Below are 20,187 nucleotides of genomic sequence, written 5' to 3' on the forward strand. Positions count from 1 at the left end.
CAGAAATTATTTATACCTTGTAAGAAAATTGGACGATCACTGTCAATGAACAATGGACAATCCCCGTTTATATTCCAGTATACTACATGCACATGCATAGATGCACAATACATTAAAGCAGTTTATTTCTGCACCACCCTCATGTGTCTTTGATTTCAACAAAACAAACAATTCAATATCAACAAATATCAATCTTTATATGCAGTATATAAATTTCATTTATTATCAAAAACTAATCATATCTTTAAAAAGTAATTTTTTCTTTTCAACAATAGCAGAAGTGAAAAACAAAAAAATCAAGCAATACTATATTATTATTATTATCTTACGGGGTGAAAGTGAATGATCAAACAATAATTTAAATGAAAAATCAGTTAAGAGCAGCTGACATGATCATTGTGAAAGAAAGAACTTTGCAGTAATGGATTATTACTGGGAAGATATTGCTGTAATAAGTTTTACATATGCCATGAAAATAAGAATAAGCCCATCGGCTAATACTAAGCATCATCATCAATTGCATAAAATAAATAAACTCAGGATCAGTTCTTTTCTATTTTTTCTATGCTTAATCAAAGAGAAAAGTTACGACTTTTGTGAAAAATACCAACGACCAGTTTTGTGAAAGAAGCACAGGAAATTTTTCCATTATACAAAGCAAGGCTATTTTTAAAACATTAAAAAGAAAAAAAAGTAGTTCGCTTACCTCTTTTTTTAAATAAATATTAAATTCAATTTATTTCGCAAATGTAATTCAATTTTGAAATTAAAAAAAGAATAATAATTTCACCTTATGAAATTGTGCCAAAAAAATATTGCCAATCAATCAATTCATCCAGTGAATAATTTGATCCAATAAATAATGTTGAATAAGAAATTTTTCATTCAGTCAAGAATTAATTTAAACATTTTAATGAAGAGTAAGTAAATATTTTTTCAAATTAATTTTATATTTTATAGGCAAGTTGTTTTATATGAATTTTTGGAGATTTAAAAAATTTAAACGACAACAAAGAAAAGTTTCTTGGACTTTGCAATAAATAAATATGGAATAAAGTAAAAGATGGAGAAATGTAATAATTAATCAATTAATTATTTTATTAAACCATCTTTTTTGTTTCGTTTTTCAAAAAGTAGTGTTACTTGGAAAAGCTTGAAACAACGCTTGAAAAGCTGCAAGAGCGGTGCAAAATAATAAATAGAAAATGTTGAATGTGAAACGGATCATGACGGATCGAAGCTTAAGAGAATTAAAAAAGCCTCTTCTTTGCAAAATTTCAAAAATAGCAACCACTTTCAGCAAGTGTTGTTGTTCTAAATTGCAAATGCAAATTCTTTGCAATCATCAAAGCCAATCTGTCAGTACAATGTGTTACGCATCTCAATTTCAATATGACAATTTTGAAACATATTTTTAATCGGACTATTTTTCCATCAAACATATTTTTATTTTTATTAATTCATTTATTTATTAACAAATAATATAACACTATTTTTAAATTTCTTTAGCCATTGAAAAGATTAATAATTATTACCACAATTACGACGACGAAATCATCCAAAATGAAAACAATCATTCATCCATCCATCCAACCATTTTTGCACACCTCTCAAAACTTTTTGTTTACCAATTTTATTTTTAATTCAATAAATCATCCTTCGCATGAAATATAATTTTGTTTCTTTATAAAATTTTTGTTTTAAAAAAATCATCTTCATAAAAAACGACAAATTATTTTCTCAGTAAATAAAACAATAAATACAGTTGGTATATATATAATGAATTTCAATATATTTGTTCATTTTTTTTATTTTTATAAAATCTATATGTCCGCAAGTAATGTAATTTTTGAAAAATCTGTGCATGCGTGTGAACTTTTCTGCTTTGTACTTTGAAAAATAAACCAATGAGTGCCAAATTTCAAGAATAAATTAATAAATTTAAAAAAGGTTAAAAGTTTGCAACTATTAACAACAAGAAAAATTAATAATAAACTGAAACTGAATTTATTTTTTATAATGCTAAATAAAATCACGCTGTTATTGGTCGTTAAAACGCACAATCATCGTTTCAATTCCAGCAGGCCGGATAATTGCTTGCTGCGTAAAAATTATTTCAACGCGTTTACACACAGACATTTATTCGACCATTGATTGCAAATTTAATGTTGTGTCATTAAATTTTAGTTGTTTGCTCAGCGGAATCGCATATCTCTCGTCTGCTGCTCATAGCTTCGCTATTTACAAGCAAGCGGCTCCAAAAGATGCAAAGAATCATTTTCACAAATGTCAAATATTAGCTATATTCAAAGAAATCACTTTCTCACTCACTCTCTCTCTCTCTCTCTCTCTCTTTCTCTAATTGACAAATATACTTTTGCGTTTTCTTAAAAATTATTACATTTTTTTCATTTTTCTTTACACTTATTATTGTCATTTGTTAAAAAAATTAATTTTTGTTGTGTATAAATTTGTAAACAATTTTTGCAATTTTACATTATTTTTTACAGGACAGAATTCAAATTTCACCAGTGACTATTTAAAGAAAAACGAAAAACCTCATTACATGCAATATTCATTCATTTTAATAACATCCATTATTAGAATGCTGAATGGACATTTCAAATTGATTTACTTTATTTGCATTGTTCATAATGAGCATGCTCTTTTCACAATATTATAACATGCTTTCAAATTGTACTCCCACTCAAAGTTGACAATCATATAAATATCAACGCTCTTTTACATGTATATGTAAAAGATGATTGGCTGCAAATTTGATCGTTTAATTGCTAATCGAAAAATGTCATTCACTGTTTAATCACAAGTGAGCACAGATGAAACAAAGTTTCCAATTATTTATTATCACAATCTGTTGAACAATACTTTTTCTATTTTCATATTTTCAAACAATTTTTCTTTTTTTACGTTTGTCAATTTTAAGTGACGATTAAAAAAGAATATTGAAATTAATTTTACTAAAATGAACATATTATTTAAAAAGTGATAATTTTTGAATTTACAATTTTATTGTAAAAGAGACTGTCAAAATTTCGTTCAAAAGGTGAACATCTGTTTATAATTTGTTCCTCAATGTCACAGTTAATTAGTGATTAATTTATGAAAAGCAGCAAATTATCCCAACATAACAACTGCTACTTATGAAGCAATTTAGCAGTGACAGTGTTCATGATCATCATGTCAGAGCATGATGATGATGATGATGATGATGATGATGACGACGATAATGATAATGATGATGATGATGATCGTCGTCGTCGTTGTTGCCGTCGTCAGTATGGAAAAGCAATTTGCTCGAAAACGATCTAGTGGTGGCGCGTCAGGAAAAGGCGGTACAAAAATTGACCAATCATCAGTTGATCCGGAAAAATGAACCAATCAAAAATAGACTAAATAATATCTTCCGGTCAGCTTGCGCTAGAGTCGACTTGTTGCAACGTTCGTGTACAAAATACTGACAATTGTTGTCAAACGACGTTCAGCGTGATTAAACAAGATCGTGGTGGGACCGGCTCTGACCTTATTGTAGAACTAAAGCAAGCATACGCTTGCTTGGCTGTTAGTGAAGCTTGTTTATACTATCAAGACCAAGACACTCTGACCGACAGTAATTCTCAATCGTAAAAGCTGTTGGTCAAGCGAGCGATTAGTTGTTGTAATTGTAGTTGGACAAGTTGAGGAGTTCTTGAACTTTTGGTGAATGAGAAAGAATTGTTCAATTTCAGTTGACAATTTGGAAAGCAAAAAACATATATAAAGAAAGAAAAAACAGTACAAAACTGATTATCTAAAATTAAGCTAATTAAGCTTATGGAAATGAGCCCTGAAGTGGCACCGAAAACCTGTTCCTATTCAATTCAAGCTCTTCTAAATGATGATCAACCTGATGACAACATTCGAATACCACGACTACCACCACCACCACCACCACCACCACCAGCAACCACAACAACAACAACAACAACCACTAAGCCAGATCGACCGTTAGCTGTTCACGGAGGAACTTGGTGGAACCAAGCCAATTCGTTGTATTCTGGATTCATGCCAAAAATGTGGTACCAAGAACCTCAGCCCGATCCACGCTTGTTGGCTTTGTGGCAACTGGCCCATGTGCACGCTCACGCCCTTGGTACAGCCGCCGTGGCAGCGAAGAGTCACCAAGAAGCAGCTCCACAATGCATCCAAACACCGGCAACGAATACCAGTTGCAATAATCGGATGTTGGATTTGGACTGTTCATCTGCATGCAGGAAGCAGAGTCGTCCAACATTTACCGGACCGCAGATATTTGTACTGGAGAAAACGTTCGAACAAACCAAGTACCTCGCCGGTTTGGACCGCGCCAAGTTGGCTTCACGTCTTGGCATGACGGAGAGCCAAGTTAAGGTAAGTTATGAGAAAAGAAAAATTTTTTGTCTTTTCACAATATTTTCCTCTGATCCTCATGCTTAATTTTCCCCTTAAAATCATTCTCATAAAAAATTGTAGCTAGTTTTTTCAAACATTTTTTCAAAGCTCTCAAACAAATGGACATGTGCAATAGTGAACTTTTTTTAGTTTTTATTATGCAATTACTTTTATCATGATTTTGAGATTGTTGTTGTTTGCATTCACTTTAAACGTTTTATGGTTGAATATATTTAATAATGGTTAAACCTACTAATTCAAATTGACTCACATTAAATTTGTTTTTTTTTATATTGTAACTTTATGAGAAATGCAAACGCTGACGAGTCGTTCAAATATTTAGGCACGGTGTTTTTGAGAACAACGATAGTTTCGCATCAGTTCTCTCCTTTTATATTATATTGAAACATTAACGATGTGCTATTTAACGCTATATATTGACCTAAAAAGTGAAAAGTGCTTATTTCTGTTGCAAGAGTACTTACTCAATTATTTTAAGCACATAATGTTCATGTACAAGTGGTACCATACACACACATATATATATATATATATATATATTTGTAGAACTGTGAGTTATTAAGTTTATTGATTCAAAATGGAAATTTGTTTTATCATATAATCTGACGCTTTGCGCAGATTGAAATGAAATGAATTGAATTGTAAATTAAATGCTTCTAATGTTATTATAATTTTATGTCCGGGGGAAAATTGAAAATGTAAAAACAATTATGCAAGTGTGTAAATTTATATTAATAAATAGTGTCGTATTTTGTTTATTGGCTGGAGAAATTTGTTGTTCTTTGAATTATATCATTGAGTAATGGAATGATGTAATTAATATCTGATAATACAATATAAAAGAAGAGAATGTAAAGCGATTGACATTTGCAGTGAAAAAATTGTTTGCAAAAGCATCTTACAAGAATGTAAATTTTGTTTGTAATTGATTTTTTAATAATTTAAAAAGTTCATAATAATTTGATTTGCTTAACCAGCTGCGAGATGGATGATGAGCGCATTTTTATGTGTAGATTAAATAATGCGTTGAAATATTTTCTTACACTCGCTCGAAAGACACTCATGAAATGACGTGCCATTTTGATTTATGAACGACCGCACTTCTGGCATATGAAAAGCGACTGAAAAATGTCACTCTCGCATTTGCAATGTTGCTCATATTTCTTTACAAAATAATAATAATTCTCATTACAAGGGACTTAATAAGAAGAGAAAATTTTTTTTTGCTTTCATATATCGAGGTTTATTTCAAAAATTTGACGTAGCTGCAAATTATGCATTAGAAAAAAAATATGTGTATATAATACTTTAGATAGCTATTTGGTTTTGCATTTTCAGATGTTGTGTTTTTCCCAAATTGTTGCTATTTGAGCTATGTCGAATATTTGAGTTTAATTTTTTTTAATAAATACATTATTTATTTTTTGTTTCATATGCCAATAGATAAGCGTTGAAAAAAAAGCATGTTTTTGTTGAGCTGCATGTTGTTGTTGCTATGTAAAGGAAAAATAAAAAATTGTTTTAAAATTGAGTACGATAGAAAAGGGAAAAAAGCTTTCAGTCTTTGTAAACAGTCGGTGATAAAAATCTGTAATCATTAAGGTTAGCTTGAAAGATGTTGATTTTTATCAAAGTGACGTCTACTCCATTCTGGGTATATAAATATCGTGCAGAATGAATGTGTAATGAAATAATTATTAATTTAATGTTTGAATTGCGATTTCATTTGCTTGTTGTCCGAGAATTAATGTGAAGCTTGTATACTGTGAGTATTTTAATTTTTCCATCTTCCATTTCTTTCTTAGGTGTGGTTTCAAAATCGTCGCACGAAGTGGCGTAAGCAAGAAGCATCGCAGATGGCGAAGGCAAAAAATGATCAAGATCGTTTGTTGCAGCAGAGTCCAAATTCGGTGTCAGAAAATCAACCTGGACCCGACTGACCATGGAAATGTGCTTTTCACAGATTTCAATGTTCGCACACGGTGCCTCCGCCAGGAAAATGCCAAAACAAACGAATATTTTTTTTCACGCTTATTTTCATTTGCATTTTTTGTTTTTCCATTCAATCATCCCTTGTTCTTTTATGTTTGTGCTTTTTTATATTGTCTCTTGTATATTTATCCGCCTGAATGTGCAGAAAAGTGTAAAATAAAAGCCCACTGCTAGACAGAACGGCGCCGCTTTGGGAACGACAAACACATTGTCCACTTGCTTCATTGCTTGCCTGCTTGCTTGCTTGCTTGCTCGCCTGCCCCTCACTACATTGCCGCCGGACATGAACAAAAGTGATACCAAGGCGCACCTGCAGAGTTTTAACGAGCTTGGCAGGCGGAACCGGCGACCGGGCGGTCGCGAGGCGATGATCCGTCTATTCAAATGCTGTAGAACTTATTGTATCCTAGGGTTGCCATAAAATCCTAATTGTCACTTTATGAGCACGTTTGAAGACAGGGTCGATCGACTGATCAACGAACAGACACTCTGGCGACGCTGACTTTGCAAATGGATAATTAGCCTCACGTATATATATATATGGCCTTCATTGCACGACCCGTCGGAACTGGTTCACACTTATAAAGCCCATTACAATCATCTCATATTGTTCAAAGCGGCATCTTTTTTCTTCTGCTGTCACCTAATCGAGGTCAGGGTATTTCGTTATGGAGTATGACCACGGTCAAACATTGGCAAACAAACTGAACCTCACCGGAACTAAATTGTATACTTTGCAAATAGGCTTTAATGAAGCCCAAATGAAAGTCATTCTTCTCTCACGGCCTTTAAAATGGAAAAAAAATTGAGAACATCACACACACACACACACAACAGGGTTTCGAACACAATTTTTTCTATTCATTACATATAAACCTCATGTATAGATATATTTTCTCAAGGAGAGCAAGTTTGAAAATAATCTGTGAAAATGGTAATTTTATTAGCAAATGTCAATGAATGAAAAATACATTTGAAAAGAAAAACATTGATCTTCTGCTTCATTTGTTATAAGCAATTAATTTTTCGTGAAATGATTGGTAAATTTTTGACGTACATTTAACAAATTGTTTACAATTATTATTATTATTAATAATATTTGAACGCATTGGCGGTTGAAAACAGTTGTGCGTTAACTGTTTGCAATCGAATTATGAATGCTGCATATGGCTGCAATTATATTTCGAAGGTGTGCGCGTATCATGTGAAAGTGGCAATAATTTCCATCCAGTCAACCAACGTCACACCAAACACTCCGATGGACATTTTCAACACAGTTGTTGCAGCTTTTTCTCGATAAACTGATCGGCATGCGAGAATGGCTCTATTCAAGCAGGCACTGTTCCCACCCAACATGACCCTTTGAAATCATATATATATATATATATAAATGTAAAACATGAACAGTTTAAACGGTCAAATTATGCATCATATTTTTCTGGTTCAAAAAGCACTTTTTGATTTGAAAATTAAATTTCTACCTTAAAATTAAACTACCAGCTTCAGTAAAAAAATTACTTTGCAGGTTATATTCATTATTATGAAATATACGTATAAAATTTAAATCTTATAATAAATCATGATCAATTATGCAAATTCAACTGAAATTCATAAATAATTCATTGATTCATTCAAATGTAACACTCCAAACAGATAAACATGAAATGATTGGTATTTTTGAACAGTATCTATGATAATTCTTTTACAAATAAAATTGTTCATTAAAAAGAAAAAGAATACATAAACTGCATCTAAAAAAATTAATTTTAACAGTTAATACGAGAAAATTTAATTTATATGGTAAATTTGTGTAAATTTCATTTATTTCATTTTAGTATGAATAATAAAATAAGTTTTACAAAGAAGAATTTTAATTTTAAGATATGAATATTTTCTTTTTTTCAGACAAGATCAATTTTTCCTGGTTGAAAAGTGTACACAAACAGAAAGATATTGCGTTATTTATTAAAATTATTCATAAATGCAATTTTTCTTTTTAAATTGCAGTTGTTCTCAAGATATAACAAAGTACTTTTACTGATTGCAGAAATGTGTATTGTTGGAAATTTTTCATTTTTGAAAAAGAAATACTTTTATGATTGATATGTTCGAATAGTTGAATAGCTTTGAAACATCCGATTGAATAATTTCAATTTCTAAGCTTTATATGAGCCAAATGAATGCAACATTCTTAGCTGAGAAAGAAAACTTTTGGAAGAAATGGATCTGACCACCAACCTAGTCATCTAGCTAGCTAGCTAGCTAGCTAATTGTTTTGGCCTTGCGGATAGATCAAAATCAGCGAAAAACATTCAGTAAAGTATACTGAAGCAAGTTCAAACAACTGCTATACTCTTTGATGACTTTTTTCCAGGTAAATTGAGCAATTTAACAAATGTGTAAACCAACTGGCATATTTGCTGGAATTGTTAGAAAATTTTGTCAATTATAATAAAATTGGCAATAAAATCTGAAATACTGCTAAATGTTAATTACTATACGTTATTCTTTTCAATTGTCGTAATTTCGAAGTGATAATGTAAATTTTTAGAAAAAAGGAATTTTTATTTTTCAATAAAAAATTCAAAAAATGCAAACAGTAAATTGAGCTTGTATTCAATAATCCAATATCATCAACAACAAATGATACTTGCACTGAAAAGTTTTCAAAAGTATTAAAATGCCAATTAAAAAATGTAATAATAATAATAATAATAATAATAAACAATAAATTTCAGGCAAGTTTTTGTTTAAAGCGTTTATTTTAGTATGCAATATCGTTGTTGTGAATAAAAAAAAATGAAACTGTTGCTTTAAACTTTGCTAATAAAAATAACACACGAACCATTTTTATATCAAAAGCAATTTAACTTTTTATTATTTATTTAATTTTACGAGTAAACAGTGCTCTAATTTAAAAATGAAATTATGCCAATCTTGGAAGTCAAGCACTGCCTGAAGGTCAATGCAATAAGAAGTAATAATAATAATAAAGCAGAATATTGAATCATTTCGTCATAACATGATTAAAATAATTACCTCACAAACTGGTTGAAGATTATTATTATAATTATTATAAAATAACTTCAACTTAATGCAATAATAAATAACTGAAACGGTATTTTGTACTATTGAAATGGAATTTTAATAAGAATTAGTTTTAAAAAATGAATTGCAATTTTTTTTAATATTTTATTACAAGTTATGATAAAATTTTTTGTTTTGTTTTCTTTGAACACTCCACTAATGACACTTTTCTTGTTTATCCCATTGCTTGACGTTGATTAATTGCAATTTATAATAATTAATATTTAAAAAAATTTAATAAATATATAAATAATTGAAAATTATAACAACAGTGTTTATTTGTCGAACTAAATATTATAATAAGATCAAAGTTATAAAAAAGACTACAAGATTTCAATTTCAATTGCATATCTTTGAAAAACATACAACACCTATGTTATTTAATGTGTTGATAATAATAATTCCATTCAAATTTTTTTGTAGATGAATCGAAGATCAGAAATATTACAGTAAAAAAAAAGAAAAAATATATGTAATTTTCTTGTTTCTTTCTTTTTGCATTACACGCTATTGTTGTAAATTGGATAAAAAAATTGACGACGTTATGGAAATGACGACATTGATTATCAGTCATTCATGTTGCAAATTGTTGTCAATTTCAATTTGAACTTTAAGCATATTTTTTCTTCTTTATAATAATTTCACGTTTAATTTTATGACTAGGCTCATATTAATGTAATAAATAGCATTTCCTGACACATTCAGATTTGCACATTATCTGATGGTTTTATTATTAAATATTAATTTAATACCAATTATAAAAGCATTTGCAAAGCAAATAATACCATCATCGCCTGTGAGATGATTGAAATTCTTTAATTTAAAAAATTGAAAAATCTATTCTTCACTAATTTGTTTTTTCTACTTCTGCCGTTTGAAAATTTAAACAAATAAAAATCATTGCGAATTAATAAATTAATTTGAAATCTGAGTACAATAATAGATTAAAATTAATCATTTCTGGTAAATAACATTAATTTCAAATTACCTCGAATATTAAATTCATAACATTTAATTAAATCGTTTAATTGATGAAAGGAAATTGAGCAAGCAAAAATTAATAAAAATGATTTGAAATTAATTTTCAAAATTTCTTAAAGCTTCATTATATTTATTTTTGTCTTTTGTTTTCACAGAACAGCATATTCATAAAACACTTCATATCCTATTATACTGAAGTCTAAAAGAAGAGGGATTTGGCATGATTTAAGTGCATCATAATTGAATAATTAAAAAATGTTTTTCATTTACATTAGTCGCATTACTTTACACCATACATATTATAATCTTACATGTTTGCATAATAAATACGCACAGGTTGTTTGTTATCTTGTATGTGTTGATCTAACATGTGAAACAGAATAACAGTTGTGTAATGTAACAGATATTATTCATTAAATAGCTTTTCTTCTTCAATCATTTATTGACATGTCTTAATTTAGCAGAAATTTAGCATCTTTAACAGCCTTGTACGTCAAACTGAAAAATGTAACGTAAACTATGAAGAAGCAATATTTGAACGGAATTGCAAAATGGAATTGTTTATTATTACGATCATTTTTCATTGATGCATTTATTTAAATATTTTTTTCTCTCATATTGTTTGTTTTTGTCGATTAATTTTATTTAATTCAACTCAGTTTATAACAACTGTGGCAATTTTAATAAATAATTTAGCAAAACCTGATTCAGTTTTTCAACCGTATAAATTTCCAATGAAAAATATAAATCAAAAGTAACATTTGAAATAATTTTTAAAATTAATAAAAGAAGCATTGAACTAAAAAAATTTATCAGTTGAATCATTAAAAGCAATTGAAACTGAAAGCAAACTTCTAAATTTTACTTTTATCTTCAGTTTTTTTATTAAATTTTTTTCTAAACTTCTTTTCTCTATAAACATTATACTATCTTCAAATGCATTTATACTTACATGCAAATACATACATATATATATTTGTCTATATATGTATATAATTGTCTTTTATGTGTCTTCTTATAATCATATTTCAATTTCAGAATTTTCAAAGAGTAAAAAACAGTAAATGAATGTACAAAAAATATTTTTTATGAATGAAGAACAAAAAAGTTACGCAAGAATATGTTCTATGTTGTAAAATGTAAATGATAGCTTTCAAACTAGCAAGAGAACAACTGTTCAATATACAGTATTCAGTATTGATGCATTATTGAATTTAAATAAGGCATTGAAATCAAATGAAGCATAAATTAATAATCATCCATACGTCATGCATATTAAACAACATAGCAACATCATATGATAATTTTTAATTCTTTCAGAAAACATTACTTTAACAGTTTATTTCATAATTTTTTAAAAATACATTGCAACTTTTACTCACCTTTTAAAAACATTTTTGTTGTTTGTAGTATTCCACACAAAATATATGAATCATTTGTTTTTTCTTCAACAATAATTTCATATCATACGACATTTTCAAAGTGAAATAGAAATAAATGGTCGATGCTTATAACAAATTTTCTGCTTTTTTATTAAAATATAAATTGATAAATTAATATAAAGTACTTGCAAAAGGAAACAAGAGAATAGATGAATGAATATTTAGTTTTTCCGTTGCAGCAACCATACTTACTCGGTTGTTGCATGAATGCTAGCTATCGTATGACAATGAATTCGTTGAGATTTTAATTTTCAATGCTGATGTCATTAACTGTGCTGATACAGAACAAGTCCACAAATATGACAAGCTTCTCAGGCTTCTTTTTTGTTTTGCTGCTAGCTCACCAACTATCATTTAAGCTTTCACCAGAGCTTAACATTTTTCAGTTTTATGCACAACGATTTCAATAGAACAAATTTTTCTTATTATACTGCATATTTAAATAAAATTTTTATTCAACTTATTGTGTAATATTTTACTTTATAATGTAAATATTATCTTCATTGAAAATAGCTGATTAATAGAAACATCTCAAAGTACGTGTTACTTCTCTGTCTTATTTTGATCATGTAATAAATGTGGAATACAAATTGTATATAATGGGAATTTTTCATTATTTATTTAATAAAATGTTTAAAAATATACTTGCACTCACTTATCAAACGATTAAAATTAAAAAAACAAGAAAATTATTCAATCTTATCTTTTATGACATGGCAAAATGAATTACAGAGCAAATTTCTGTTTAATGACGTAAAGAGGGGTAATAATTATCTAGTTTTTCAGCAACTCCAACAGGTGAAACATCATTTTATAAAACATCGTATGGAAATATATTTTTTATAAATCAACCATTTTCCAGCTAAACAAAATTAAATTTTAATATTATTACATGGCTCATTTTAACAAACAATTGTTGCAGATAAAACTTGTAGTGCCTTGATATTATTATGAATAATAACAGTAGTAGTAGTAGCAGCAATTGTTGTCGTTTTTGCTATTATGATTATTATTATTGGCAGTAGTTAGAGCAACTGGCAAAATAAATAATTTACCATAAAATTTTCAAAAGCAACTATTACATTGCAAATGTTACGGCGATTGCTCAAAGCAGCTGCCATAAAATGCTGAAACACGCAAACTTGAAGGTCATATCCTTCATTCTGAATTGCCTTTTTATCAACTTCAAAAACATTTTATAGCGCTCAATTAAAAAGGAAACATTAATTTTTTTATTAAGAATTACAAATTCGATGTAATCCTATGATGTCATCAATTAAAAGAAAAAACGCAAATAAAATGAATGCAAGTTAAACTGAAATTATCTATCTTCTATTAATAGTAGTGAAAGTTCTTTTGTGGCATTTTCTTCAATATAAAGAATAATATATTATTTAATTTCTAAAATGAAATAAATAAATGTGCTTAATTTAAATTTGCTTGACGCAAATTCATTTTCTTCATCCTTGAACAACGTAAGAATGCCTGTTTAAACTTGCTGCGTTGGTTTGTTATTGTTATCAGTGTATTTATTTTTATCTGTAATGCATCTTTTGCACGAGTGCGTCTCATGCTTATAAAAAAAGTTGTTCATTATATCAAAAATAATGTTCAGGTTAAAGTGATAATAGAACAATCTCGATGTTTTATAGATATCTTTTAATTATTCAAAAAGCTTAATAAAGTTTTATAAAGTTCTCAGAATTGAGAATTATCATTCTAGTTGATTGCAAAAGTTTTGTTATTACTGCTTGATGTTTGGATTGAAAATTGCACTAAACTTTATAAAGCAGATATATGACTACACATCAAGCTTAGTGAATGTTCCAGTTGAAATCGCAATTCTTCGTTGAAATAAGATTTATTAATAGAAACACATGCACTGCTTTTGTTCAACACCGAAAAGTATCTATGCAAAATATTTTGCATTTACTCATTTTAATAAAATGCAAATATAAATAAATATATATGAACACAATAAAATCACTTCTGGAATGCAAGTAATAATATCTGTTAGCTATAAAATAAAAAAACTAATAATACAATCGAATTTTTTTCTTTTCTTTTTGTTTTAAAAATGAAATTTGCAATCATATAGTATTACAATATAAGAATATTATTATTATTATTATTACTATTGAATTAATTTGAGCAATTTCAGCAAATTACGCTATTAATTTTCGAGCATAACAAAATATGAGATTTAATTTAAGCAGCAAAACTGAATAATCGCAAAGAAATATCTTAAAATGAATATATAATTTTGCTGTTTCAATAAGTAAAATTTCCATCTATTTAGGTATTATTTTTAATAAATTTGATACAAAATCAAAATTTTAATAAGTATGTCCTCTGAGCCGGATTTGAACCAGCGACCTATGGATTTCTGAATCTTATCTACAGTCCACCGCTCTACCAACTGAGCTATCAGAGGCACGTTAGTCACTTGCGAAATTTAATTTTAAAATAATTTCCTTTATGAAGCATTTGCAAACTATTTTTTGTGTTCATGTAAATTTGTTTTCTTGTATTTTTTTGTACTTCGCTAGCTTCTTTAATCAAATATTATATTCTGTCAATTCTATTAGTGTTATTGTAGATGTGCAATTTTTTTTAATTTTTTTGTAGTTGTAACTTTCTTTCACATTTTATGATTTTAGTGAAAGTAATATCATTTTCATTTTTGAAACTTTTCAATACAACTGCCAAGTTTTAGATGGTCGAAAAATGCCATAAATGGCTTTTTGAAAAATTGCATTTGGAAGAATGTTTGCTAGGAATTGTTGATATATGGTTGAGGGGTAGGGCTTGCAAATAATAATAAAACTGCAGTCATGAAATGAGCTTATGAGGCAAACTAAAAAATCGCAACATTTATCATATTCAAATAATGCATAGTAGATGTCAGGATCAGCCACTGCCTTTCGTTTTCAACTAAATCTTGCATATAACCAATTCACAGTTGCTTTTATATAAGTAATATTGTAAGAAATATTAAAAAAATAAATTTTATAAATAAAATGAGCTTCACTAGAACGCTACTTTAAAATAAATTTGAATTCCAAATTTAAAAATTAATGAAAAATTGTTTCTCTTATCAGCATTTTACTATCAGTAGAAAAACAACAAAAGGATTCTATTTCAAGCAGTTTGTAGAATAATAATAAATAAATTTTAGAATAAAGAATTCGTTTTACTCAATCTGTTATCTGTAAAGACGGATACAGAAAAACATTTATTTCCATATCGACCCGCATGTATATAAAGGCAATGATTAAAATCTACTCATAATGTGTAATCATTTTTGTTCAAATTTGTCAAAAATTAGGTTTTTTTTAAAAGCGCTTAGATTATCCATCTGTATTTGACCCCAGTAACAACTTTTAATGCTTTATTCCTTTTTTATTAATATGTAAATTATTAAAATACTTCACACTGAGCATTGATTCATTGTGAGGATTATTTTGTTGTTTATCCAGTTTCTGCTTATACTTGTTTTTCATTAATTTAGAAATAGAATTACTATTTTCCATATTTGAAATATATGGACATAAATATGGTTTTCATCGGTTGCTTCGAAAACAATAAATAACACACTATTTTCAACCAATTCTCATTAAATTTTCAGTCAATTCAATGAGTTTATTCATAACTGCTGAGTAAATAGCATATTTTCAGTATACAGTTTTCATGATTGTGTTTTAATACATTTAAATCATAAAGTTATTATTCATGAAACGCAAGCAACAAAAATATGAAAAATAAATTCTTATCATCTTTTATCTAAATTGTATTTAATAACCAAGATATGTAAAAGAAAATATAGAAATTGCATATCTTCTTACATTTAGTTACATAGTACACTTTATTTAATAATAATGATCTTTTTATTTGATATTAGAATTAGTAAGATACAGTACATCTGATAAGTGATGATGCGCTATTTTATAAAAGATGAATTTTAAAAGGATAATACAATAAAATAGTTCAAATCTTTATATTATCTATTCTTAAATAATTAGTTTCAAATAATAATTCCAAATTCCGAAACTCTATATGTCAAAATTTATCATAAAAATATCGACAACAAACCCACAACTAAAAATAGGGAAAATGATTCATCTGTCAATTTCATACATTTTTGACATTTACGTATGCTAATTTGTTTAATTTCCGCATACTAATTTGTTTGAGAAATGAAATTCAAACAAAGTCAAGTCTACGTCTGCTTTATAAATTATACCAGATATTATAATGATGTACACATTACGAAATCTAATTTATGATGATTAAGATTGCAATGCATTGCTTTGCAAAGATAAGAATTAGTTAACCTTTACCCAAAAATGTATCAATATTTATTCCAAGTTGTTAGTATAATTAAAAATTCTGCTTTTGAAACAGTTATATAAAAGACCATAACTTCAAGTTAGACCAAACTGCTAAATAAAAGTAATTTAGAAGAGTTGACTGATAAAATTTTTAAATGTGTTTGAGAGAATTTAACTGAAAAACATATTTATTCCATTGTAAATTATTACGGCTGTGGATTTAAATTTGGGCTCAAATATACTGCATATAAGAAATAACACATTGCAGTTATATGGATAAAAGTGTCATATAGGAATAGTATATTTCGTCTTTGAACAAAAAATTGAACTTAACATTTAAATTATAAAAGCAGTACACCAATATTTAGTTTCTGAAGATTATTTCAATAAACTGTAGAAAGTATCAACAAGTTTGTTCCATGCTGATCTAATCATGTGAAAAAAATGCAATGAAAAACTTGTTTAAGCATGTGAAATTTTTTGATTTGTCACTGAATTTAATCATTTTTTTCACATTTAATTTTAAATATACTGCAGTGACCAGAAAATAATTGTGTGCGTAATAAGCGTAGTTATGCACGTTCCATTTATAGCATTTCTATACATACTAAAAAAGAAACTATAGCTAACTTGAAAAAACTGAAAATACTTTTCAAATTTCAATTAACATAAGATAAATACTGCTGTGATTGCTAAAAGTACATGTCCTGAAATATAAGGTAGAAAATTCATGCTCGAAAGCGCTGAGTTTATATTTCCAAAATTATTCCTCTTTGAAAAGTAAAACATGAGATTGCAAATTCTAATTTTACAAAAAAAAATCATGCAAAATCTTTTTTACTGCGCAGGTTTAAGTTGGAACTGCTCATGGAAGAATGACACTCGATAAATGAAATAAGGAAAGAAAAAAACTGGAATTATACCCTTTCATAGATTTTAAAAAAAATTTAAAAATATATTTGACAGTATTTATTTTTCAAAAATATCAAAAAGTGTTCAGCAAAAATGAAATGATTCGAGGAATTTCGTAAATATATTTTTTAATTTTTATTTAGATGCTTATTTTAATTTAAATGTTTTTATTTGGATCAAACTGAATGCAATTTTTTGAATTTAATAGTTTCAATTTTTTCAAGCTAATATTTTGCAATAGCTAATCATATATCCATTAAATGTTACATGATGTAATAGTATTAACTCGAATACACGAAGAATGTAGTATATGTTAGTTGATCATAACTTAAAAATATTCATAAAAGCAATACATTTCAAATATATATGTACATGTATATAATATATATATATATAATTAAAATACTAAAAGTGCATACATATATACATACATCTATATATAAAGAAAACAGGAAAAACTGGATAAACACCATTGCAAAATCGTTGCAAAATATCAATTTTTAAAAAGTATGTGCTTTATATTAATACTCAACTTCAAGTAATAAATTAAATACTTTCAGAATTGAAATTTTATTTAGCAACTGCTATAATTTACTCTGATTCAATAATTAGGCAAATATTACCTGAAAAACAAAAATCTTACTGTATTAGAATTACCGTATTTAAGCAGCTGAATTACTCCTCCTGCTCATTTAGATAGTGAAAGTTCAGTCATTATTTGTATTGTTCAATTGTTTTGAAAGAAACAGCTTCTTGTTTAAATATCCCATTAACTAGAAAGTTATTTAGTTTAGCGTTTTTTGTGAAATGACTTGTCTTCCTGTCAGCTAATCTTGAATATTTATCTGCAGTCAGAAAACTTTTTGAGCATTTATTTTCATTGTTTGCAGTGATTAAAGGAATTTTAGTAAGAGAACTCAGAATTGAGTTTTCTCTAATAACAAACCTTTACCAGTGTTTATCATATTTAATAAGTTTTAGCTTTGATACGGTTATTATTTTATGTTACGTGTGATAGCGCACTTTTTTAGTGGTTTTCCAGCATGCATTTCTGTCGTTTAGAGACGTTAAAGAGTTTTACTTAATGTGCTGCCATTTTTGCAGCGTAACATCAGCAACGTGTGCAAACATTCATGAAAACATTTGCCGGTTGTTAGAAAATTCTCAACTACTTTTCTGCTTATTCAAGCTTGCTGACATTTTAGTCATTTTTATGCGCCTGCACTTTTCTGATAAAATCAGTCACTTCTCGGATGCAGCCTTAGAATGTTCTACAGTGTATTTAGCTATTTATTTATTTTTAATTTTTTTGACGGAAGTGATTATATTTTTTGTTCATTCGAGACGGTTATTTTTATTGATTTTAAAGCATGATTCGCGTTTTACTTTCTGATTCGATTAGCAGTTGGAGTTGTTTTGCCAAGGACGAAGCACATCACCGTGCTCACGTTCATTAGGCGTGAATCGTGAGCATATAACATGATTTCAGGGACGTTGTCCCATAAATGTCGTGTTTGATGACCATGGCCGTGCTCGATGACCTGCTGTTCTTTAGCCAACTGGCCATTAAGCAGCGGAACAATAATCAAATCTGTTCACTTCCTTGACCTAACAGTGCAGATACGGATTTCCTTCCGTCTCAGCACAGTATCAACTATTCAAATTGTTCGTTGAAATTTTAAAATGAAAATTTAATTTAGATTGTGCTTTGCTTTTGCCACTGCTTCATCAAATACTCGAGTGAATGAAATAGTTGATGGGCAACAAGCAAGGCGAGAAATATTTATTTGTTATTCTTATCTTTTGTTTGATGAAATTCATTGAAAAACTTGTATTATAATTGATTTCAGGTAGTTCGAGGAGAAATTCTTCACCGGTGCAAAGCATGGATTCCATTATAGATTTTGAAGCAGCTCAAGCTTACGAACCTCTGGCGTTTCATTTGATCCATGGTGACAATATTCGCTTGAGTGAAAATAGAAGGGTGGCAAGACGAGAAAAATCATTCTGTAAAGTAAATTTTTTGTTTTATTTTTTTTGAAGACATTCAAATATGAATGTTGAAAATGAATATTTTGGCAGGTTATCGAAATTTATAATTATTGAACGTTGTGTCAAAGTTTTCTTATGCTTTTGAATCCAGAGTGAATGAAACGTCAATCTGACGACTATTTTCAACAGCAGTTTCGAAGCTAATTAATCTTGAATAGTTCGCATTCTTTTACGCGTTTATTATGTGAAAATGCAAGTCAAATTCCAGTTTTTACTGTAGTTGATTTAAGAATAAACATTAAAAGGGTTGTAGGTTTTTTTTGTTCAGTAAAAATCGATTGCATTGAGCGTAGAGGTAGGTGGTTTGCTTTCATATATTTAAAATTGCATTGTATTATTTTGATTTTATTATCTATTTGAGTTGATGAAATGTGAAAATTTGAATTTTAGCTTTTTGATGAAAAAGAAATGTTGATTTTAAAATTGATGACAGCTTTTTTTTAAAAGTATTCTTTAGCGTTTGTAATATGTTTGATGTTCATGAAATGAAGCGGATATTTATTTATGAAAAATAGTGATTGTAATAGTACAATCGTATGTGATTGTGAAATTATTGTTCAAATCAATAATGGTTTGTGTGTGTTTGTCACTTTTAATCAAAAAGATGACATCATCAGAATTGAAAGTGACGTGGAAATTAATAATTTTTTTACAAGTATAATATTGAGGAAGTGAATTTGATTGCAATTTCAAATCGTGCATTTTTTCATAAATTATCGATGCATCAGTTTGATGTAAACTGGTTGTTGATTTCATTTGTGCGCGGCAAAAGCGTTGCTAATCTAGACCTTGAGGAAATATGCAATTGGAAATAACGGTATAAGTTTTCTGCATAAAATATCTATATTATTAAATTATTTCGATTGATCAATCAGTTGCAATTGTTTTCACTCAGTAAACTGAGGTAAATTTTGTTCTCTGTATGTATTCTTTATCACACA

At 28.2% G+C, this 20,187-nt stretch overlaps 3 protein-coding genes and 1 non-coding gene across 4 annotated transcripts; 3 read left to right on the top strand and 1 right to left on the bottom strand.

Annotated features, from left to right (window-relative positions):
- The first annotated feature begins 3,198 nt into the window (after nucleotides 1-3,198).
- On the top strand, nucleotides 3,199-3,645 carry Tsp_06646 (activin receptor type-2A). The gene is made up of 3 exons (XM_003378695.1): nucleotides 3,199-3,296; nucleotides 3,331-3,376; nucleotides 3,433-3,645. Exons 1-3 carry the CDS (start codon nucleotides 3,199-3,201, stop codon nucleotides 3,643-3,645), a joined length of 357 nt encoding a protein of 118 aa, XP_003378743.1.
- Nucleotides 3,646-3,831: 186 nt separating this feature from the next.
- Tsp_06645 (homeobox protein Nkx-6.2) lies at nucleotides 3,832-6,389 on the top strand. Its single transcript, XM_003378696.1, has 2 exons — nucleotides 3,832-4,407; nucleotides 6,255-6,389. The coding sequence occupies exons 1-2, from the start codon at nucleotides 3,832-3,834 to the stop codon at nucleotides 6,387-6,389; spliced, it is 711 nt and encodes a 236-aa protein (XP_003378744.1).
- Nucleotides 6,390-14,299: 7,910 nt separating this feature from the next.
- Nucleotides 14,300-14,385, bottom strand: Tsp_06644. The gene has a single exon. It is a non-coding gene; the product is annotated as a tRNA-Tyr (tRNA).
- A 4,022-nt stretch (nucleotides 14,386-18,407) lies between these two features.
- On the top strand, nucleotides 18,408-19,258 carry Tsp_06643 (protein neuralized). Its single transcript, XM_003378697.1, has 5 exons — nucleotides 18,408-18,472; nucleotides 18,564-18,642; nucleotides 18,895-18,934; nucleotides 19,045-19,208; nucleotides 19,238-19,258. Exons 1-5 carry the CDS (start codon nucleotides 18,408-18,410, stop codon nucleotides 19,256-19,258), a joined length of 369 nt encoding a protein of 122 aa, XP_003378745.1.
- Nucleotides 19,259-20,187: the final 929 nt, after the last annotated feature.

The sequence above is a fragment of the Trichinella spiralis genome, assembly GCF_000181795.1.
Source record: "Trichinella spiralis strain ISS 195 chromosome Unknown Scfld4, whole genome shotgun sequence".
Lineage (NCBI taxonomy): Eukaryota > Metazoa > Nematoda > Enoplea > Trichinellida > Trichinellidae > Trichinella > Trichinella spiralis.